General features: G+C 39.3%; 1 protein-coding gene across 3 annotated transcripts in view; it reads left to right on the top strand.

Annotated features, from left to right (window-relative positions):
* The first annotated feature begins 1,367 nt into the window (after positions 1-1,367).
* The window catches only part of Zfyve16 (zinc finger FYVE-type containing 16), a 44,603-nt gene continuing 21,339 nt past the window's right edge, over positions 1,368-24,631 (top strand). Inside the window, exons 1-8 of one of the 3 annotated variants that reach the window (XM_028760195.1) lie at positions 1,368-1,480; positions 10,646-10,754; positions 11,688-13,082; positions 13,764-14,011; positions 15,330-15,426; positions 18,465-18,626; positions 21,038-21,180; positions 23,623-23,986. In XM_028760195.1, coding sequence (XP_028616028.1) covers positions 10,685-10,754; positions 11,688-13,082; positions 13,764-14,011; positions 15,330-15,426; positions 18,465-18,626; positions 21,038-21,180; positions 23,623-23,986 — 2,479 coding nt within the window. In that variant the 5' untranslated portion in view covers positions 1,368-1,480; positions 10,646-10,684. Of the gene's footprint in view, positions 1,481-1,711; positions 1,866-10,645; positions 10,755-11,687; positions 14,012-15,329; positions 15,427-18,464; positions 18,627-21,037; positions 21,181-23,622; positions 23,987-24,631 lie in introns of those variants that run through there. The other 2 variants (XM_028760193.1, XM_028760194.1) reach the window with 2 other exon arrangements.

Genomic DNA, 24,631 nt, shown 5'->3' with positions numbered 1-24,631 from the left:
GGATTGAGGCAGGAGAGAAAGACAGGATGCTTCCTCTCCCAGGTCCCCATCAGTTTTTTCTTGTCTTTCTCTCCTTCTGCAAGTTCTGTTGTCACCTTGCTTCTCCTTACAGGTGTTCCTGGGGAGGAAGCTTGTGCCACTGTACCTGGCTGCTAAGCAGGTTCTTCCAGAAGTCCTACTTTATATCTGTATTTGTGCTAACTTTTATCCACCCCAGGGTATGAGAGTATCCAGATTATTCTCACCAATGAATTCATCTATAAATGGGTAAAGCAGATTTATGGAGAATACACTGTCTCTGCTTTGCCGTTATTAAGTTTGAACATGAGTAAAATGTGGTAGACATTTTGTGAATTGATTTGCATACACATTATTTAAAGTGTTTTTTGTTAATTCAAAATAACTCTTATTTGTCCTTACATTGTACTATATAAATACTTTTGCCTCTAATTTGTATGCACGAGCCACTGCTTCTGAACCGAGGTTACCAAAGGATGACAGAGTCATTTTATCTGTGAACAGTATCCAACGTATTAAAGAGAAAATACACACTGTACTTTGTGGAATTATTCTTAAGATTAATGTAAGCAAAGCATCTCTTTTGTATTGTCTGTGACAGAACATGTCAGTCATCTTACATAACCAGAAGTTTTGCTCTTGATCTAAAATCACACAAATCCCCTTCAAAGTTTAGAAAACCCAGAACTAGAGATTCAGAATCTCTGAAAGGTAAACTATAGTTGCTAATTACTGAATTGAGGATGCGAGCTCTGATTGTGAAGTCTCTTGAGCACAAATCACAGCGAGAACGCTTGTAATCTCGAAAGCCTAGGCGCGCCAGCCGTCCCCAGACAGGTCCGAATACCAATTTTCTCTTCTCTCACTTTGAATTTTAGAAAACTTGTGGTGAGAATGACGAAGACCGAAGGAGAGAGAGCGCATGGAGCCCCGCATCTCCTTCAGAGATGCTAGCTGGCTTCTGTTTTCAGACAGCAGCTGCGCTGGAGGCTAAAGCGGGTTGGAAATGCAGAAGTCCAGCCAGAAGGGTAGGGCGGGGACGGGCATTTGGAAGCTGCCCGAAGGTGAGATACAGTGTCCGCCGCTGGTTTTGGCCGGTGCAAACTGGAGCGCCGTGTTAGTGGAGCTGTGGCCCGAGTCACCTCCTGAGGCCAGCAGCAGAGCGTCCTTGGGACCGCGTCGGATCGCAGGATTCCAGCGGTGAACAGAGTTGCTCAGCCATTTCCGGCGCGCCTTTGTGCACTGGCTCGGACCGAGCAGCGCGCATGCGCAGAGACCAAGCCTCTCGGAGGGGGCGTGGCAGCGGGAAGCATTCTCTGCGCCTGCGCCCTTCTCTGCTAGGTCGGCTGGGGACGAACTCTGGGTCGGCGTCGCGCTGTCCCGGGTGTCGTGGTCGGGTTGCTCTTCACGCCTCATTGCGGCGTCGCGTCGAGTCCCCGAGAGCTCGGCGGGGTGTGGGGAGGTAAGAGCCCCGGAGCCGCCACGGGCCTCTTCTCAGCGTACTGCGGGCGGAGGGGCGGGGCGGCCGCGGTCTCGTCGGGCTGCGACGGCCGGGCCTCGCCTTCCTCCGGGACCCGCCTGCCTCCCTGGGCTCCTTGCGCCCGGGATGCCCGACCCATAGAGGGCCGAGAGGGGCGCACTGGACCCCGCGGGTCTCCGCGGCGCCAGTTATCGCCGCCGCCTTCGTCTCACGGATGCCCCAGTGTTCCCTGGCTGTCTAGTCTTTGGTGCCTCTGAAGAGAGATGACCTTAACTTTTAACGGTTAACCTGTTTGTACGACCGTGATTGCAATTTGTTAACATTCCAGACCCATGTTCTTGGTTAGACATGTCAGAAAAACCGGCCCGTAAGTTTAATATTTAAGTTCATCTTTTTAATTTAAAGACTAATTTGGTGATGTCATCCGGTTCCGTCACTTACTCGTCCGAGTTTGGCGTTTCTCAAGTTGGCAAAAGTTTAGTGGTTTGATTGAGTAGAGCTCTGTCTGACTTCTCACGTAACTTCTTTTCTCTCTTTGATATTAAACTACACATTTAGTGGCAAGCTATTTAAAAATTAAGAGGAAGGAATCAGGAATGAGGTAGCATTCCACCAAGCAAAAGTAACCAGCCGCTTAACATTTTGACATTTTTTCTTTGTTCTTTTTGCCCATGTTGCATTTTAAACTTAAGATGATCAGGGTGTTGCTCGCCTCTCCCATGTTTTTAAAAGCCTTACACATATACCCACTACTTTTTATTTTTACTGTACACATAATATATGAGCAAAAACAATCTTTTGAAATAGCTATCTTACAGATAAAACTTTTTATCCCCAATCATAATACCAATTACGCATAGTACCCCATATAATTGAAGGTAATGACAATTGAAAAATATTGAAGAAAAAGTAAGAGGTAGTGCAGAGTATCTACCATTTTGGAAACTAAAACTGAAAAAATTCTTTTTTTTCACATATTCACTTAAAAATAATCATACAATGAAGCATGGTGGGTCATGACGGTAATGTAATCCCAGCAAGTAATCGAGGCAGGAGGATTGAGCTACAGGCCAGCCTTGGGGACACAGTAAACTGCTGTCTCAAAAATAAAACAAGATAAAAGTAAAAGCATCAGTACACTAACTAAATATCTCTATTGAAAGCCAACAGTATTTCCAAACTAAGTTTAGAGAGAAGGGTGGTATTGTTTTGCCAGGAAGCAAGTTACTTTGTCTGTCATAGTAGAAAGACAGCTGAGTTCTTGTATTTCTTAGTTCATCTTGGTGTGCTGGCTTGTTTAGATTAAAGAGCATGAAGTAAATCTGTCTTTGCATAGTTACATGGCTGGAAGAGAGAAGACCTGGAAAACTCTGCTCTTAGGATTTCTCAGCAAAGCATGAGAAACGGGATTTGACTATTGCATTAAATAAGCTAGTCACTTGTTGCACTTCCCACTTCAAACTTTGCAACACTGAAAGTTCCTTGTGTTCTTGAGCACAGTGTTTTTCCGGAGGTTGATTGCTAGGTCATAGACTTATGTTCCCTTTTTAAAATATATTTTGATAGACATCAAAGTTAACTTGGAGTCCTTTCATAATTATCTGTTGTATCCAAGATCTTTCGTTTGAATTATTTCACCTAATGATTGGTAAAGTATCTGCATATTTTTCAATAGTTTTGGCTTCTTTTCTTGAATTTAAAGAGAGAGTTCAGATTCCTCCCATCCCAGACTGTTACTGCATATTGCTTTCTACTATTTCTACATTGTTTGCCTGAGAGGCTGTGTCATTTTCTCTGTGTAGCTGTTGAGATTGTTTCTTAAAACTCACACCTTTCCAACATTAAATACTTTATTATATTGAAAAAAACTTGGATGTTTTTAAATCCTCATTATTCTAATGTACATTGAACATTTTCTTCATGATCATATTACTGTCTTTCCATACAATTTTATACCCGCTTACAGTCTAGTGTCCAACTGCCTTCTAACATTTTTATTATTTTTATATTATAAGGATATGTTATATCATTTTTAAGGAAAATAATAAAATTATCTGTTTTTCTCTTTTAAAGATGTAGAGGTATATAACTTAGCTTTGAGAGGCTTACATAATCCCTGCACTAGACTTAGTTTAGTATTTGTTCCGCCATATTTTCCCCTTTGCTAATACTATTTTAACACTTTTTGTGGAAAATGGATTTATGTTGTAGAGAGTTTTGTGATTTTCTTTCTTTCAGCATTGTATATTGGATAGTTCCTACAGAACGCAGGGCGGAGTTTTATGCAGACAGGTTTGGGGATCATTCGTTGTCTAATGTCAGGCTTCTGTATTCTTCTGTATCTTTTCCTAGGTCACTTCCATTCACAGCGGAGCAGTGCTGATTTACATATCTTTATCTCAGAATCCTCTCCAGGTCCTTATATTCAATAGCCTCTTGGACATCTCCCCAGGATGTTCTCAAGGTACTTCAGACAGTAGCCCAGAAAGTGTTTCCTTTCTTCCTGCTCCTTTTGAGTTGCCTGTGATGGTCAGTCTGCCCAGTCACACAGTGTGGGAGTCTGTCGGTAATGCCAGCCTTCCCCTTTGTTTCAGCGTCCAGGAGTTCTGGTTCTTTAGCTGTTTTTCTGTTTCATCTTCACCTTAGTCTCTGCTCAGGTCCTCATGGTCTCTTACCTTAGCAATTTTAGAAGTTTTATTATTGTTTCATTTTCTTATTAATCATCCCTGTTGTTACCAATTTTTTTAAAACCATGAAGAGACTTTTAAAACCATTTTAAAAGTAAATATTACAAAAATTTGTTTGGAAGTCTGAGAGTATTTAAATGGTTAAGTTGGTGAAAATATCTCAAGACATTCTTGGGCTGGCACAAGGGCTTAATGGGTAAAGGAGCCTGCAGCCAAAGCCTGACAGCCGAAGTGAGATCCCCTCCACACATGATAGAGGACAGAATTAGCTTCTGGAAGTTCTCTCTGTCAACCACATTCACACAGGTAAATACATAGAAGTAAACAAGTAAAGCTCATCCTTGTATCCATGAGATTAAAAACATCTTATCAGCACTTCTCCACATAAACATTAAATAGAGAGTTCATACATTTTGTTTGTTTCTTCAATTTATAATAGATCACTAGCCACAAAGTACAGTCTGTTTATTTGAAATGAGAAAATCCACAGCTTAGTAGTAGTTCATGTTAAGGAGTTTCAATGAAAAGTATTTTCATTGTCATACTTTTTACAAATTGCTGAATTGTATTGTTTCCTGTATTTTTGACACTTCAAATAATATGCTTAGTAGTGTGTGTTATTATGTTGAGACACTTTGCAAATACATGTTCTTTAATGGAATCTTTGGTCCATTTTTAATCCTCTCACTTTTGCTCATGAAAACTGTTTTTAGAACTTTTGGTGTTTTGTTGCACCTCTCCCCCTCCCCCACATTTTTCAAGACAGGATTTCTCTGTGTAGTCCCTGGCTGTCCTGGAACTTGTTTTGTAAACCAGGTTGGCCTCAGACTCAAGAGATCCATCTGCCTCTGCCTCCCAAGAGCTGGGATTAAAGGTGTGTGCCACCACTGCCTGGCTGGCGACAGTTCTTTTAATGCATTCTATATACAGAGTTCTTTACTCTTTTAAATATGTATGCACTTATTCATCTACTGGTTTTGTGAGACAGTGTCTCAGTATATAGTGCTGGCTAACCTAGAATTTGCTATGTAGGTCAGACTGGCTGGTCTTGAATTTATGATCATCCTATCTGTTTCCTGAGTACTGGGATTACAAGCATATGCCATCACTCCTGGCCTATTCTTTACCATTATATTTAATTTTATTTTTTATTTTTGTCAAAAGGCTAATTAGCCTGATGCATATACTTTTAATCCTAGTAATCAAAAGGCAGAGGCAGGCAGATCTCTATAAGTCAAACGATGTACACAGCAAGTTTAGGCCTACCAGAGCTATAGAGTGAGATCTTTTGTGAAAAAGGGGGTAACCATACCATACAGAAAGACTAAATGATACTGGAGATATATAATGAATAACCCAGTTACCCTTTCTTGCTCTTCTTACCCAGAATCCTACTCTCCAGAGATGAATAGACTCCTCCTCTGAAGTCTAGGCTTCCTTTGAGTCATAGAACACAGAGAATGACTGTTTCTAGCTTCGTCCATAGATGATACAAATAACACTCTAAATGCCTAGGAATGAAGCGAGTTTGTTACTAGAAGCAGATGCCTCAGGGCAGTAAAGACTAATTCTCACAAGTGAGACAGACTGCTTCAGTCTAATGACTTCATTTTTTTTTAAACCTCCAAACGTCTAAGTAGCACATTTAGCTGTATAGCCACCTCTCTTCTTCACTCCTACCCTACTGTAGTGTGGGTACATGTTGTATATTAAGATACAGGGGTTAGATTTGCTGCATCCACCCTCTCTTTAAGCACTGCAGGGCATGTTCTTTCCTCTGGTATTCTCAAACCAGTTACATGTTAACTTTGAGTTACTCTGTGTTTATATTACTATGTAATTTCTGCTTTTCTAGAGTAACAAGTCACCTTAATTTTTTGTATTTACCTCTCATTGCATTTTTCAGAATATGTTTTATATCTTTTTTGTTTGTTTGTTTGTTTTTTTTGATACAGGATTTTTCTGTGTAGTCCTGGCTGTTCTGGTATTTGCTCTGTTGACCAGATCTGCCTGCCTCTTCTGAGTGATGGGATTAAAGGTTTGTGCCATCACTCCCAACTCATTCTTTTTTTAATGTGTACTTTGTATCTTTGGGATTTTTAACCCCCTGGACAAGATTTGCTATTCACTTCTGAGTAGATTCAGATACCTCCAATAATCTCGTTGTTTTGCAGTATGTTTCATAAGATCTCTGGCACCTTGTTTCTGTCTCTGGTCTGCTATATTGCAGTTTTCCTGAGTTACCATTTATGATCTTGGATGCATTCCTTTTGTTTCTATCTGATATGGAATAGCTTGTTTCCTAGATTTCAAGTCTCTATCTTCTTATTTGTAAAACACATCATTTAGTACATCTAAACAATATTTCAACCCTTACATTTGGTTGATGGCTTCATTTGTAACTTTTAGAATTTTAGAAGCATCGCTTCCATGTTTCTTTGCTCTGTTGTCACTGTTGAGAAATCTAATGCCAGAATGATAACCAATCCTGTTGATTTTCTCTGGAAAGTCTTGTGTTTACTCAACAGCATACCTTATATGGTAGGCACCGATAAAGACACTGAATATGGGACTAGAGAGATAGCTCATCAGGTAAGAGCACTGGCTACTTTAAAAAAGGACCTGGGTTCAATTCCCAGCACATGGTGCCTCACTCCAGTTCTAGAGGCTATGATACCTTTTCCGGTATTCATGTGGTACATAAACATACATGCAGCAAAACACCTATGTAAAATAAAAAAAATTGGGACCAAAAGGACACTGAATATATAAGTGAATAAAATACTAGTCCCCTCCTATAAAAGTTTAAATTCCAGGAGAAGGTTTTTCCAGATGGTCTAGTAAATGTAGTAAGTAACTTATGTAATGCCCTGTGTGGACATAACGTAAGTAGTTGCTTTAGGAAGTGAGAGTTCTGTGCTTGTGTTCTTTTTGCTTTTAGTCTTAAACATTTTCCTCCATTTCCTGTTAGGGCATTGCTTCATACTTTGTAATACGCTTTGATGCTTGGTGCATTCAGTATTTCCTTCTGGGATCCCTGACCTTATGAGTCTTTTGTTTTTTGTCAGGTGTACATTGAAAGGTGCTCTTTGTGCTATAAACTTATATGGATATTTTCAAGTGTTTATTCTTTTTGTTCATCATTGTAGTATCATCCAGGTAACCTTATTACCACGAACCATCTGCTGTATTCTTTAGCCCTCTCCCCAGTTCCGAGCCATTGGCAGTCACTGGTATGTTCTTTATCTCTGTAACATTGCTTTTCCAGAGTGCTACATAATTGGATCATAGAGTGAATATAGAGTTCTACTTATTGATATGTGTTTAGAGATCATTCCTGTGCTCTTGTGGCTTGCTAACGGATTTCACTAAATAATAATGTGCACCATGGTTTATTTATCCATGTGCCTGCCAAAGACCCATAGTGTGGTTGCTTCCACTTTTTGACAGTTGTGAATGAAGCCACATACATGCATTTTCTTCCAAGTCATGATGTATGCCTGTAACAGGAGCACTAGGGAAGTAGAGGGTCAGGAGTTCAGGGTTATCTCTTGGTACATGCTGAGTTAAGGGCATTCTGGGCTAAATGAGACTCAGTTAAAAATCCAAACACGTAACAACTTTAACAAAGAACAAATGACATATAAATATAATACAATGCATAAATGAATGCTACATAAGGTGGACTATAGCTGCAACCCCAGGAATCTTTAGTTTTCAGTTTATTTCTGTTTCTAATTTGGAATTAGAAATTCTAAATTGAATTGTTTGTTCAGTATAGTTTCCCAAATTGAAAGTTTAAACAGTTGGTTTCAAGTTTTGCTTCTTTTTTTTGTTTTTTGTTTTTGTTTGTTTGGTTTTTTTTCGAGACAGGGTTTCTCTGTACAGCCCTGGCTGTCCTGGAACTCACTCTGTAGACCAGGCTGGCCTCGAACTCAGAAATCCGCCTGCCTCTGCCTCCCAAGTGCTGGGATTAAAGGCGTGAGCAACCACCGCCCGGCATTTTGCTTCTTTTTAACAACTACATTTAATCGTGTTAGTGTGTCTTATGAACGAACCATCTTACTGTGTCCCTCATGCCTCTTGACTTTAAGATTTTTACTGTTGGCATTATGATCAGCTGTCGTTCCCCATATGTTCCTTCCCTGTGGTTTTCTGTTCCTGTTTCATAGTTGCATAGATGCTTCTCTCTCTCAGAATATGCTTTGGGGTTTTCTTATTTCCTGCATTGTCTCTTCCTTCAAACTCCCTTTCTTGCCTTAATACATATATTTTGTGTACATTTCTGTATATATGGTATAGTGATATATTTGACAGTGGAGACAAGAGTTAATAGGCTTTATTGAATCAGGATGCCATATATTGTTACTGAAAATACTTCTGAAATGTACTTCGGTTTAATCTTGTTATATGCGTAATTGTTGTAACTTTGAAAATGTCCCTGGCTGCTCTATCTTTGGTGCTTAGTTGTTTCTCTATAATGTGCTTAAAAGTGTGAATTTCTTTTTATTTTTATTGTAATATGATGTATTTTTATTCATTGAGTTTTTCATGAATTCTGGAAAAAATTCTCGACATTGCCTTCAAATGAAGTTTTCTCAGGCTCTTTTCCCTTTATGGAAGGAACACTCTTCTACATTTCTGTTTTATACGTGCTTCTTGTTTGGTAATATCTCTCTTTGTGCTCTCTACTTCTGAATCACCTGAGGCCTTAGGTCATGCCTGTCGATCATGTTTAGTTCTTAAAAACCTTCCTATCTCACTCCTGTATTCCAGGCAACATTAGAGTGTTTTTAATGACCTCTATTCTTTTGTTGTGTGCATTCTTACAAAATTTGCATTGCTTTATTACATTTTTCAAAAAAGATACTTGCTAATACTTTGGAAGTAGTTTTTCTTTCTTTTCCTTCCCTTCCCTTCCTTTCCTCTTTTGCTCCCTGTCTTCCTCTCTTCTTTCCTTCTTCTTTCCCTCCTTCCCTCCCTCCTTCCTTCCCTTTCTCCCTCCTTCCCTTTCTCCCTCCTTCCCTTTCTTCTTTCTTTCTTTCTTTCTTTCTTTCTTTCACTAGTCATTCACCATAGGTCATTTGAAGAACATAAGTCTTCCTATATTATGAGTTGCTTGCTTTGGTTTTTGTTGTTTTGTTTTTTGTTTTAAATCTTTTTAGTTGTCTTTAGATGACTAAGTTTCCTGCAAACATGCAGTTAGTTTTCAGGTTTGACTAGCTTTAGGCTCATGTTGTCTGTGAGATTGTTCTTCCACATTATTGATGATGAAACTGATCACTGGATTGCAGTGAATTGACCCAACCATAACATTATGAAGTTCCCTCTCTCAGACTTTTCCTCTGAAGTCTCAACATTCATTGGTAACAATTGCTTAGCCCATTCATTGCATTAGGACCTATGAAAAGATTTTTTGTTTAAAGTTTAAGTCTTTCTGCATTTATTTATTTGAATTCTTACCTAAAGAACGTTCCCTTAGCAACTATTGTATCATCTGGAGGTATATTCTGTAACTAAGTGAAGGATTAATTCTCTGCTCATTATTCTTTTTGTTTGTTTGTTTGTTTTTATTTTTGTTTTTGTTTTGTTTTTCGAGACAGGGTTTCTCTGTATAGCCCTGGCTGTCCTGGAACTCACTCTGTAGACCAGGCTGGCCTCGAACTCAGAAATCCACCTGCCTCTGCCTCCCAAGTGCTGGGATTAAAGGCGTGCGCCACCACTGCCCGGCTGTCTGCTCATTATTCTTAATTCATTAATTCTCAGAGTAATGGTACCCTAACAACCCTCCAGTAGATGGAATCCTTTGGTTTTGAATTTAATGTTATGATTTTTTGGTTTTTAAATGTTATTTGAGTTATTTTCAGTTCTGTGTGCTCTTCATTATTTTGATGATCACTTGTCCCTGTAAGTGAGAAAGAGCCCCCTAATTTGAATTCTTTCCTTCTGATGTTGGTCACTGGTAGATTCTTGCAGAGTCTCAAGCTTACCTGGTAGAGTTTCTACCTCAGCTACTTCACAGATCTTGTCATAGCACATGGTAAAGCTAGGCATGGCTGTGTGTTCCTGCAACCCCAACTTTGTGGGATAGGTAGATCCTTGGAGCTTGCTGGCCAGCCCACTGAAATGGTGGGCTTTCAGTTCAGTGAGATGCCCTGTCCTAAGTCAATAAGCAGAGTGATAGAGGAAGGTACACTCTGTGCTTCTCTGGTCTCCACGTGCATACTCATGTGCATACATCAACCCCCCCATACAATAGCTTGTGTGTATACATGTGGTGTTGTAAAAATTGATTTTTATGTCATTTTCATGTAGAGACCATTTTTCTATCTAAGTTATGGGAAAGAAGTACTGTTTAATTTTATTTTTGTTTCTACTTTGATAGTTGTATTGACACAGAATGGATGGTATATTTGAATGGTAGAAAAGTAAATGTGATATTGTACTTTTTATTTTCTAGACATACAAGAATTAAATTCTGAGTGAGCCCACAGGGAGGATGGACAGTTACTTTAAAGCAGCTGTCAGTGACTTGGACAAACTTCTTGATGATTTTGAACGGAACCCAGGTTTGTTGGTTTTTCTACTTTGCCACTAGAATCTTACAATGTCCCCTTAACAAAATTTGTTTTCAATCTTGGTCACATTGTTCTCTCAAAAATGTGCCTGTTTCATTATAACATATTAGCTTATTTTTACACCAGTAAGATCAATAGTCAGAAATAAAAGTTACTTTGTAGATACAAGCTTAGAAGAAAATCTTTATGAGGAAGCTGAAAACAAATTGATAGAGCTCTGTAAAATGAAATGTCATTACTGTAAGAGATGGTATTTCCTCAGAATGAAGTTAGGAAATAGGGGCTATCTTAGCTAGATTTCTGTGAAGAAGCACCACAACCAAAAGCGACTTGGGGAAGAAAGGGTTTGCTTCACCTCACCGTTTATAGTATATAGTCCATCTTGAAAGGAAGTCAGGGCAGGAGCTCAAGGCAGAAACTGAAGCAAAGAACATGGAGGAGTAATGCTTCCTGGCTTTTTCCTCATGGCTTACCCCTTGCTTTCTTTTACAACCCCGAACCACCTGGCTAGAAGTAGCACCACCTTCTATGTGAGAGTGGGTTGGGCCCTCTCACATCAACCATTAATCAAAGTAATGTTCCACAGACTGGCCTATATAGGTCATATGGTGGAGATGTTTTTTTAATTGAGGCTTCCCTTCTCAGATGACTCTAGCTTGTGTCAAGTTTACAAAAATCTAATCAGGACAATGACAGAACAAAAGCAGCTAAAGATAAGATTACTCATCAGTCTTTTCTGGTGTGGTTTACAGTGCAGCTAAGTTATTGACAGTGTTTCTGTCACCTATGACAACTGCATTAAGAAGTAAAACTAGAACAGTTCACAGCGAATAAAAAGTCAATGTGAAGTTATAAAGGCATATCTTCATAACCTTTGTTTGATTTGCATCATCTGAATAACTTTGTGTTTCTGTTTTTTCCTAGATAAACAAGATTATTTCCAAGATGCATATTCTTTTAACCAGTGTTCAATTTCTTCAGAGTTGGCTTCTCCACAGCTGGCTTTGCTGTCAAAGGACCCAAGATGCATTAGTAGTTGTGCCTCATCAGAAACATCCTGTGAAGAAGCAAATGAAACTTTCCTCAATGGAAAGATACATGAGGGTTTAACCTCTAGACAGAATGAAAAAAACGTAGCGGGACTTGATCTTCTTTCTTCTGTAGATGCCAGGACTTCAGATGAGCTCCAGCCTTCATGTATGAGACAATGTAGTAAGCCAGTCTGTGACCTGATAAGTGACATGGGTAACTTAGTACATGCTACCAACAGTGAGGAAGACATTAAACAGTTGTTGCCAGACGACTCTGAGTCTCCTGCAGACACGGTGATCACACTGGACTCATCTTCCATTTCAGAGGCTTTGATAGGATTGGATCTGGCTTCAGCTTCAGATACTCTCAGTGCTTCACCAGTGGACTGTGGTAGGAATGCTGTCAGAGATACTCTCACCGTTTCATCGGTAGACTGTGGTAGTAGCGATGCTGTCAAAGAAGAGCAGAATAACAACAATGCAGGGGCACAAAACAGAGATAGCAGTAGTATCAAAGAATTGGGTGTAAAAGTAGACATGGCACTTTCCGATTCTTGTAAATATAATAGAACAGATAATTTAAAGGATAAAATGATTTCTAATGAGTTAGAAACAGTTGATTTTGACATACTATCTGTTTTGACTGAACGAAGTTCTGAAATGTCTAATACCAAAGATAACCTACAATACAAGAGGCTACCATGTGACTTGTTAAAAGATGATGGCTCTTTGGCAGAAGAGAAAGTAGGCATGGCAGTCAATAATACAGAGTGTTTAGAAGAAGGAGGTAACACAATTGCTATGCCTTGCAAGCTTCCAAAAAATGAAGGGATATCCCCAAGTGACCCAGCTTCAGAAGATGAAAATTTCAAGTTACCTGACTTTTCCTTCCAGGAAAATAGAACTGCTGTGTTCATGAAACAGACTATAAAAGAAGACTCAGGAAATTTAGACCTTGAAGATAATAATGATATAGTCCAGGTTTCTTCTTCATCTTTACATGTTTCAGGTGATGGTGTGCCCCCTTCACTGTCTTGTCTTTCATTGTCTGGGTCTTCGTGTGGATCGTTAATTGACAATAGTGTGCACAGTGATATTTTACCTCCTAGTGAGTCTGCAGGTCAGAACAATGATGCAGTGACCATACATGAAGACATACAGAAGAGTGCTGTTTTAGATGGGGAGACAGATCTTTTGAAGAAGGAAAAGTGTGAGAACGTATTTCTTCAGCCAGTAAACGAAAAGAACGGGGATGGGAAGGTGGAGCTTGAGGAGATGGTAATCAGTGGTGAGTCTTTGGAGTCCTCTGAGGACAGTAGCTCTGCTGCAGCAGCTGGGGCTTCAGTGGCACTCTCCGCTGTGTGTGCCCCAGAGGTTCCTGGTCCATGTGAAGGTCTCACTTTTTCCAGCAGTCATGTGGATGGGCAAGAGTTAGATTACTTTAATATTGATGAAGGCATGAGAAGTGGCACACTAATTAGCGATGCTGAACTTGATGCTTTCCTGAAGGAACAGTGTCTTCAGAGCTCTAACACAGTGTCTTTTGGAGAAAATGTAAATGATTCGCAGTTGCACATGAATCCGATAGATAGGAAAGGACTCAGTGATGAAAACACTGGGGATGTATACTTCAGTGCTGAAGCAGGAGCTGCTGGGGAAAGCGGAGGTATTGTGGTCTGTGAAACAACTGGTAAAGAAAACACAGTAGAAAATAGTGGTCTTTCCGTAGGAGAAAAAAGCACAATTCCAGCTGAAAGAGGGATATCTGCCTGTCAGCCTGACATAAGGGATGAATTGCCAGTCCCCAGTATTAACACTCAAGCTGTCGGGGGGGCTAGACCTAAGCAGCTGCTGAATCTTCCACCAGGAACAAGGAGTTCAAAGGAACTGAATAGTCCAGATGTTCTAGATGTGCCAGAAAGTGAGCCAAGCACAGCAAATACTATTGCTGCATCTACTTGCTCTGCAGATCATATACCTGATGCTCAGGTTAACTTCAACTCCAATTACATTGACATAGAAAGTAATTCTGAAAGTGGATCCAGCTTTGTAACTGCAAACAAAGATTCTCTGCCTGAAAATATACGTAAAGAAGGCTTGCTTTTGGGCCAGAAACAACCTACATGGGTTCCTGATTCAGAAGCTCCAAACTGTATGAACTGCCAAGTCAAATTCACTTTTACAAAACGGAGACACCACTGCCGAGCATGTGGGAAGGTAAGTTATAGAAACCTTAGCCTTTTATTCTTCCATGGTCTTAGAGATTAAAACTAGATCCTCACACACCAAGAAAACTCTCTCTGAGTTACTCTTTCTATTCTCTAAGTAAGTGTCTATGCTTTCAAATATTGATAAATTGGATGTTCCAAGCTGAGTGAATCCTCCTTTGTCCTCAAATACTGAATTGCAAGACCATTTTGCAGCCAGTTTCCTGATCATTGCCCATGAAAACACTAGAAAGCCAATTGCTTATAAAGAATACCATGCTGGACTTTGTGTCCTTATTGTAGTTGATGATAAAGATGCTGTCTATGAATTTTAAGGAAATTGTCTTTAAAGACTGGCATGGTTTTTATGTAATATTCTTCATGTTGGTTTCAGATCAAACTACTCTATCTTAGCAAAATAGTGTCCTTCTTACGAAAACCAAGTTCTTTTAAATTGTAGGCAAGCTTATCATCCCTGGGCTGCTACAGGAAGCTTTTTAAATGAAAAGTATTTATTGAAGAAAGTTTTTATTGCTTTTCAGCTAACATAGTTGATTAAAAATTTTTTTCTTATTAGAGATATATAAATAAACAATATTCATTAAATTAGAGTTCTCTAGAAAAACAGTTACTGTATATATTTATATATAAATATATGTGTACATAATTTTAAAGGGGTTCACTAGATTTAATGATAGGAGGCTAATTATTCCAACAGTGATTATCCACATGTTATAGAGGCAGATAATGCAGTAGCTGCTTAGTTCAGGAAGCTGAACTTTGATCAAAGTACTGTGGTGGTAGGGAATGAATTGTGCAGTCCTGTCTGATGCTGAAGGCCTGCAATCTCCCTGCAGAGTCATCGATATGTCTGAAGAAGCTGGAATTTGTTGTCTTCAAATGATGGTAGCAGCAGTAGACATGCTTGCTCAGGAAGAGCACAGCTTGTCCTCATTGGCTGCCTTTCTCTTCCACTTGTATGCTTGCCAGGCCCCCAGTCTATTGGGCAGTGCTGGTCAAATCCAGGGTATGTCTTTCCCCCTTAGTTGTCATTCTGGTTGCCAATCTAGTCTTGAAACACCCTTATAGACATACCCAGAACTAAACATCTCTCATTTCACCTAACCTTGACAGTCAAGATTAACTATCGTACTTAAAGATCATTAAATAATTATATTTATGGTTGTGGTGATTAGAAAAAATAAATTATATAATAAAGTAAGAAAGTAAGTTTCAGCTAATTAAGTTTTGAGCTTCTATCCCCTTGCTTCTACTAAGTTTAAATATGCTTGAGACAAAAAACAAATTTAGTATTTTATTCTTTATAGGTATTTTGTGGTGTCTGTTGTAACAGGAAATGTAAGCTTCAGTATCTAGAAAAGGAAGCAAGAGTATGTGTAATCTGCTATGAGACTATTAATAAAGGTGAGTATTAGCCTGACATGTTTTCTTCTATTAAATGAATATATATTAAGAATAACTGGATTGTGACAAAGATAAACTTGTTTATTTTCTTACAATAAGGACCTAGTGTTGACTTATCTGGCTTAGGTGGGACATCCCAAGGCTTGGTTTTTCTTTTTTGTTCTACTTTCACAATTAACACTACCAGTCTGGAAACGAAGCACAGGTTCTGGTGTGGCAGTTCACTGCCTTTTAACAGGTACCAAGTCCCCAAGTGCTGCATTTCATCTGCCTACTAGTTCATTATCACTGTCATCCTCATCATCTTAATGGAGACAGTCATAACAGTAGCCACCGTACTGATGCTCAGGATCATATATTAGTGCTAGAAGGCAAGGTCGTAGTCCTTACCTGTTAGACGACCGCCTGAAATGAGAATGGAGGTAAGGACTTAGGTATGACTTTATAAGCTCATAGGACACCATGCTGTCTGCACAGTTTGGCCTCCTCTTTTTTTCCTTAGTGTTAGAATGTCACATGTGTGTCTTCCCATTGTTTCTTGGCTCTCTAGCTAGTTTTCATTTTAAGCAGTGGTCTTGGTGGTCTTGAGTTCCCATGGGGTGTGTGTGCGTGTGTGTGTGTGTGTATGTGTGTGTGTGTGTGTGTGTGTGTGTGTGTGAGAGAGAGAGAGAGAGAGAGAGAGAGAGAGAGAGAGACTGTGTTTTCACTCTAGATACATGTCTATTCTTTTGAGTAGCTCTTGCTTTTTCAAAGATTGTTGACCATTTAATTCCCAGCAAAAATTACTTGACCCTTTCTTGACCAGGCCTGTGAGCTAGCTCCTTTTAGCTCAGAGAATAAATACCTGATAATAATTTGTTTTTCTCTTTTGAATGAAGATAAATTTTTTCCGCAATTCTCCAAAAAGCTCTGACTTGAGTCTGTTAGCCTGAGGTAAGCTGTTCTACTCCCTGCTCTTGACCTATACTCTGGAAGATAATAGAATATAATTTTTAAAATATTTTTATGTTATCACCATTGTTTATGAAGAAGCTACATGCTTATAATTGTTTTTCTTTTTGCACTGTTTCTGTAGCTATTAGCCCAAGCAGTTGCTAGAATCCAATTTTTAGAATAAGTTCCCACCTAAAAGTTCCTACTTAAAAAGCTGTGATTGTTAGAGTTGATAGGTCAAATTTTGAGAGAGACATTCTAACTATAGAGTCTGAGAGAGAGGAGAATATGCTCAGTAAAGAGACTTATAGAATACTGAGATGAAAGTTTGGTCTCTCAAAGATACAATGTAGAAGAATGGAAATGTTACTCAACGGTAGAGTGCTTGCCTAGCAAGTACAAGACCACAAATTTAATTCCCATCAACACACACACACATACACACACACACACACACACACACACACACGAATGTGCTGTGGAGTGAATTTATTAGGTAACCTGTTTCTTTTAGGGAGCTATCAATGATTATTAAAGAAAACACCAACTATAGGCTAGAACCTGACTGAAGTGATCATGTTAACAATATTGTTAGACATGAAAACGTTGACTCAAAGGTTGTGAGATGCGTTCAGTAAAGGGATGGAAGAAAAGATGAGTAGAGATTGTGGGTGTTGAGAAAGCTGCTGGAATTGCGTGAGCTTTAGCAGCGTGTGAGTGCTGTCAGGTAGATTGGATCCAGAGTGTGAACCTGGATGTGGGTTTTCCTACCTAGTGGAGTAGTTTCTCAGAACACTGCTATTTTGGAATATTAAAGAAGATTGTAGCCGGGTGGTGGTGGTGCACGCCTTTAATCCCAGCACTTGGGAGGCAGAGACAGGCGGATTTCCGAGTTCGAGGCCAGCCTGGTCTACAGAGTGAGTTCCAGGATAGCCAGGGCTACAAGATAAACCCTGTCTCAAAAAACAAACAAACAAACAAAAAAAAAAAAGTAAAAGAAAAAAAAAGAAGATTGTAGCAGTAATAGAACTTACGGTCATTGAGTTTGGAGAAGTGCTGAAGATACTGTTGCCAGGACTATTCCTTTTTCTTATTGAAGTATTATTCAATGATATTTAGGAACTATTCTGTAATTTGGAGCTCCAGCTGACAACAAAATAGATGTTTTGTTGCCAGTGGAATTTTTGAATGTGGAGATAAATGGATAGTAAACAGGCCATCAGATGGTAATACTACCCCAAATTTAAAGTTCAAATGTACAAAGATAGATAGAAACAGATCAGTGGCCATAAGAATGCTTTATGATAATATGATATGTGACTAGGGACTTGAAAGAAATAGCTAGTCTGTGAGAACCTATGGAGAGAGCATTCTAGGCAGAGGGAAGAGCAGACAACATAAGCTGGATTTGCTTAGCTTGAAGCCCAGAGGCTCAGGTCGCTGCTCCTAGTGAGTCAGTGGATTGTACTGAGAGATGAGACTGGGGATGAAGAGCCTAACTTAGCGTTTTACTCTAGTTAGAAAGCCAGAGAACATAAAAGCTGAGGTGCTGATGCACACCTTTAGCCCCAGCTCTTGGGAGGCAGAGGTAGGCAGATCTCTAAGTTCAAAGCCAGCCTGGTCTACAGAGTAAGTTCTAGGACAGCCAAGACTATTCAGAGAGACCTTGTCTCAAAACAAGCAAACAGCCCTCCAAAACAAACAAACAAACAAACAGACAAACAAAGCCCTTTTTTTAAATGGCTTTAAAATGAGGATTAAGGAAATAATCATTTAGGTCTTAAAGATGTACTCTGGAGTATGTTGCTAGTAGATCTAGGAGTAAAAGGAAAAAACCAGACACTTGTATTCAATAAAGATGATTTTCTATAGTGGATATCACATATACAACAACTAAAAATACTGAAATAACTCAAGTATAGCTTATCAGAGTGGAGTGCTGCCAACTAAATACTAGTCACTCGGACATCTTTGCCAAGTGCCACTTTCTCTTGATTTACTTCACTTACTTCTTTCTCCTTGTAACTTGAAAAATCAAATATTTATTATAGATTACTAGGAAGTTCAAAACCATGAGTTGTTAATACTATTCTTTCCCTTTATAGCTCAGGCATTTGAAAGGATGATGAGTCCAGGTGGTTCTTGTCTTAAGTCTAATCATTCTAATGACTGTGCCACTGCCCAGCCACTTCAGGAGGCCCAGACATCCAGTACACCTTCACCTACAACTTTGCCCATCTCAGCACTGAAGCAACCAAATGTTGAAGGTAACCAGAGTAAACTGCTGTGGTTTACACCAAGAATACGTTCTTTAAGTAGAAATACTCTTGTAGTCAGGATCCAAACAGAAGAGAGAAACCAATTATATGTCGGGGGATTTCCGCAAGGAATTGGTTATACATGCATGATGGAGACCGGAAACGTGCTTAGGAGTCTCAGACTCAAAACTGCAGGGAGCAGCTACCATCGCTAGGACCAGGGGGATGGAAGGGGAGAAGGCAGTACTAGCATCAGAGAGGAGTGCCTGGTGGTGCTTAGCTCTCAGACCTGAGCATTGGGGGCTAAAGCACCATATGACTAAAGCTGTGGCCTCTGGGAAAATGCCATATGGCAATTACTGGAAGCATCAAGGAGTCTTACAGATGGTGCTCAGGTGACTGAGGGAGAGTTCTAGATTTGATATTAGGAGTACTGAAAGTCATGGGACTTGCAGCATAACTGCTGCTGCTGCTGCTGCTGCTGCAGGATTCCTTGCAGGAGTTGGGGCACAAAGAATCCCATCCCTTTCTACGTTTTGGCCTCCCTTTCCCACCAGTCCCTACCCCTAGCATGTTCTGACCACAGCCAGCTAGCAAGAAGACAAGGTTAGAATTTGTACTTTCCGGACTTCCAGCCTAGGATTCAAGAGCTCAGTATAGACTAGGGGCCTGGGTTCTAGTAATAACCAGTAAATAACTTTGTTTAAAAACTTTTCTTTAATTGTGTGTTTTACAACAATAACAAACTATTATTTATTTATCTGTCTTTTGTTTTTAAGACTCAAGCTAGTCCAAGCTTCTGAACTCAAGTAACCTATCATGAGTCATTGATTACAGACATGCACTACCGAAACATCTATTTTAAATGTTGGAATTTTCTGCTAGTTTGTTCTAGTCTGTAGTTCTTATCAGTCTCATACAAGGCCAGTATATATTTACAGACATTATTTGGAAGCAAAGGCTGTGACATTTAGAAAATACCTATAAATATCAGTTAAAGATACATTTGATTCTTCTGACAGTTGGGTTGGGGGGGTACTTAGATTATCGCTCAGTGGCTTTTCTATTTATAATCATATCTGTGGAGACATACTAATGAAATTGTGTATTTTAACCCTAAAGATAATAAGTTTGTGTCTAAAGTGATTTGTATGTTCTTGAATGATCTAAATTATTATCAGACTATTGTAAATGAAAGAAAGGTACCTTGTTTAATATACCCACTCATGTTACAAATACATGTACTTAATTCCAACTTTTTCCATTATTTTCTCCATTCTAAAAATTATACATGAAACTTCTTATGTTTTTATGTTGTTCTAAAATTATCTAATTTTAATTCTTGTAACTTTTGTTTTAACAACAACAGCAACAAAATAAGTCTTCCTATTTTTAAACAAATATTTCCTCCATATTTGAGAGGAAATGGTAATATATATTAGTAAGTTTATGACCCGTATTATAAGAACTACAGTGTTGCTGTATGTATATTAAATGAAAATACAAAAAGACCTCTTGAATACATAAGTGATCCAGTTTCACACTTTTTCCAGACTTACTTCTTTCTGTTATCTGTGTGATTTTCTTCACTTATCTTCTAGACCTTGTTCTTCATCCCTGTCCTTACTCAGCCCTTGAGGTGTGTTCAGTACCTGCTTGTTATGATTTGACTCTAACGTGTCCCCCGAAGGCTGGTGTGTGGAAGGCTTGGTCCCTAGTACATTGTTCACAAATGAGGCTTTAGGGAAGTGACTGGATGTCTAAGGTTTTGGACTAATCAGTGAGTTAATCTGTTGTTGGCTTTATAATCCCAAGACCTTTTGTGAGGGGTGGAAACTAGAAGGTGGGTTTACTGGAGGAAGTAGGCCCTTGGGGTGTGTCCTGGAAAGTGTCTATATTGTCATTTTTTTCTTATTGTTTCCTCGCTTCCGGGACGCCCTGAGGTGAGCAGCTCTGCCCTGCTCCATCTTCCTCACCATGGCTACCTGTAACAAGCCATGGAAATGGAGATAAGCCACCTTGGACTGAAACCTCAGAAACTCTGGAGTCATTCATTTTCTTCATGGTTTGTTTTAGCAGTGGAAAGCTGGCTTACCACGCTGCTCCATAGAGACTTCGCCTCAGTAACAGAGGCCTTGTATCTTCCCCACAGTCCATAAGGTATAAGAGTCTCCTTTCCTTTCAGAGTATGGACTCCTATGGCCACAACTGTTGTGGTGCCCTCTCTTGGTGTGGACTAGATAGGCATGGACTCTTCTCAGGATATATGAATTAGAGAAGCCATTTTCCTAGGCTTCTCTGAGAATATAGGACTTCTGGGTGAATAGCAGAAGGATTCTTAAAACATTAACCAACCTATTTGGTGTTATAATCCTGCTGTATTGCCAAATAACCCAACTCACTTTTCCAACTCGTCTTAGGACCATGTTCCAGAGAACAGAAGAGAGTATGGTTTGCAGACGGCATACTGCCGAATGGTGAAGTTGCAGACACTACAAAGTTATCGTCTGGAAGCAAACGATGCTCGGATGACTTTAGTCCTGTCTTGCCTGATGCGCCCACAGTAAGGGATCTAAATAACACTTGTTAACTCATAACTCCTCATGGGATTATTAGTGTGCTTATCCTTTGCATGCCTTGATTTGCCTAGAAAAAAATGTATATGCATATTTTGCTTCCCTTACGGCACTTTGCAAACTATACTGTTTCTGAGTTTAAGGCTGTGGAAGTGCTGATGCAGCAGGTCTGTCGGCCGCAGCTTTCCAACTGCTCAAAATGGCCGTTAGCTGTTTTTAGTAATAAAGTGTTTTTAATAAAGGTATGAACTTTTCTTTCTTTTTTTTTTTTCCAACTGCTCAAAATGGCCGTTAGCTGTTTTTAGTAATAAAGTGTTTTTAATAAAGGTATGAACTTTTCTTTCTTTTTTTTTTTTTTAAGTTTTTCGAGACAGGGTTTCTCTTTATAGCCCGGGCTGTCCTGGAACTCACTCTGTAGACCAGGCTGGCCTCGAACTCAGAAATCCATCTGCCTCTGCCTCCCAAGTGCTGGGATTAAAGGCATGTGCCACCACTGCCCGGCCTGAACTTTTCTTTAGATATAGTGCTATTGCCCACTTTATAAGTTATGCTATGATGTAAACATAGGTTTTATGTACTCTTACTGAGCCTGGGTCCCCAGGATCTGAGATATGCTTGGATTAACATTGTTAATAGATTTTATTTATTTTTTTAAATAAAAGACTTATTTTAGTTTTATATGTGTATGTGTGTCTGTCTCTGTGGGTGTTGTATATGTGTATGTGTAGATACCCATAGAAGCCAGAGGAGGGGGTTGGATTCCCGGTAACTGGAGCCTGCTGTGGGTGTTGGTAATCAAACTCTGGTCTTCTTTTTTTGTTTTGTTTTTGTTTTTTTGTTTGTTTGTTTTTTTTCGAGACAGGGTTTCTCTGTATAGCCCTGGCTATCCTGGAACTCACTCTGTAGACCAGGCTGGCCATGAACTCAGAAATCCATCTGCCTCTGCCTCCCAAGTGCTGGGATTAAAGGCGTGTGCCACCACCGCCAGGCTCAAACTCTGCTCTTCTGTAAGATCAGTAAGCACTCATAGTTGTGGGCTATCTTTCCAGTCCTGGTTTTTACCCTTTTAGACACCAGAAGAGGGCATAAGATCCTATTACAGATGGTTGTGAGCCACCATGTGGGTGCTGGGAATTGAACTCAGGACCTCTGAAAGAGCAGTCAGTGCTCCTAACTTCTGAGCCACCTCTCCAGACCCTGACTTTTACCCCTTTAAATGTTAGTTTTAGGCATTGATTCTCAATTTTAAAACAGAAACCTTAGAAGCTCTTCATAAGCTTTAAATGTTGTAGAGAGCCCCAAAGTATGGGTTATGTGGGTTACATGTATTTATAATTACTGTTTTTAAAACTAAGATAGAAAAACTTCAAAATATTTATTAATTAAAATAATAGCGGCTGGTAAGATAGCTCAGCAGTTAAGAGGCCTGGCTGCTCTTCCAGAGGTCTTAAGTTCACATGGTGGCTCACAACCATCTACAAGGGCATCTGATGTCCTCTTTTGGCATTCAGGGGTACATACAGCAGAGCATAATAAATGAATGATTGAATGAATGAATGAATGAATGAATGAATTTGAGTTTTAAAAAGTAAAACTATTTTATAAACTATATAATATATAAGCCAATTGATAATATTTTAAAACCAGATCACTTGAGTCAGTAGAGAGTGGCATTGTTTTGCTTCCTCATGTAGTGTGTTGTGATATAGTCTATTGATTTTATGAAGAAAATCTAGGACCTCATTGTCCCTCTGAAAGGATGTCGTGGACTTCAGCATTCCCTAGACTGCAACTTGAGAATCATAACTTAATTTAGATTAATATTAACTTAATGGTTTCTATACATTCAGGAAAGTATTTATTGGTGATATTTATGGTTGCATTTATACAGCTGTACCAGGTGTAAGTGGAAGTCATGTGATCTGTATACCACCTGCAAGTGAAGGTTGTTGAGTAGATTTTGTAGATAGGTGGAATTTGGAAAGGTGGCATAGTCCTTAGCTCACACCTACTCTCAGTCACTGTTCCAAAAAAACAGACCAATAAATACATTCATTGTCATGACTTCTTCCCCCTTAAGATTTATTTTGGACAGTCTGAAAGAGGCTTTAACGAAGATGACTTGGTGGTAGCTTTTTCCAGGTGGTTGCTACTGTGGACTCTCTCTACTCTGCTTCCCAGCCACTCCTTTGCAGCCCTCCTTCTGTAATGGTAGTAGACATAGTCATTAACTAAACCTTTGTGCTTCTTGATGTGGTATACCCTGAATTTAAAGAAACAAAATGGCCTTTCTTTTATGGGAAATGAACTTTAGAAACCTATATTGGTCTCTTTTATTTTTGCTAAAATATTTTTGGTTATGGATGTTAACATGTCACTCTTGAACAGAGACTATGGACTGATTTAATTTTTTATTCTATATTTTACAGATGATAAATAAAGTGGATCATACCCATTCTCCTACAGTGGAAAAACCAAACAGTGGTGTAGGAGACACTCTAAGAAGTGAGATGACCCAGAGTCTAATTCATCATGCTGTACCTGGGACCACAGGCACTGAAGGCTTGCCCATGCCCGGCCCTTTCACACTAGAAGATGATGTTTTTGTGGACAGTGAGGAGCCATCTACTCCTACGGTTGTCCCTGCTAATACTGCTTTGCCTGTTGCTAGCATTTCAGACTACAAGTTATTGTGTGGTGTTGCCAAATGTGTCTGTAATAACATTAGTCTTCTACCAGATGATGACATTGGGTTGCCTCCCCTTGTGGCCACATCTGGAGAAGATGGAACAGGTAGGGTAGTGGCTACTTAAAATTGAAAAAGAATCCTTAGTTTGGAATTTTTAAGACAAGATGTATGCAGCTATGTGCTACCATGGGACTTGTATAGAGCAGGCCGGTGAGAGGGCAGGTGTGAGCTACCATTAATCTTCTCTAAGGAAAGGAACTTTTAAAAGAGAACTTAGGAATTTGTCTCTAGTATATAAAATGTATTTTTAAAACTTAAACATTTTTGTTATGCTATATATAAGGGGTGATAAATTTAGCTTATAGAAAGTCTTAATTTGTACAAAACAAATCCAAAGTGATTTCAATTTTTGAGTCATTTATTGCATGTAGGTCTCTGATTTAGGATGAATTAAAGTCTAACACAATGAGGAAACTGATCAGAAATGTTTCTATTTTTGAGTTTTAACTCTAGCTTTTGTATTTTTTTTTTAAAGAAGCATGATTCCCAAAGAAGTAGCATTAAATTCAATGACAAAACCTGGAATTTTAGCTCATCATCTGCTACTTATTTCATGTATGACTTTAAACTTATTTCATGTATGATCTCATTGGGTCTCTACTTCTTTGTAAAAAGAGAAAGCAGATGAGCTGGGCTACTGTGACTGACTTCCTCCTCCAAGTCCCTCCCACCTCTGACAGTTGCCTGTT

The sequence above is a fragment of the Grammomys surdaster genome, unplaced genomic scaffold (assembly GCF_004785775.1).
Source record: "Grammomys surdaster isolate TR1022 unplaced genomic scaffold, NIH_TR_1.0 126391, whole genome shotgun sequence".
NCBI lineage: Eukaryota > Metazoa > Chordata > Mammalia > Rodentia > Muridae > Grammomys > Grammomys surdaster.
The sequence above is the reverse complement of the archived record's forward strand: the minus strand, read 5'-3'. Positions and strand labels throughout refer to the sequence as shown.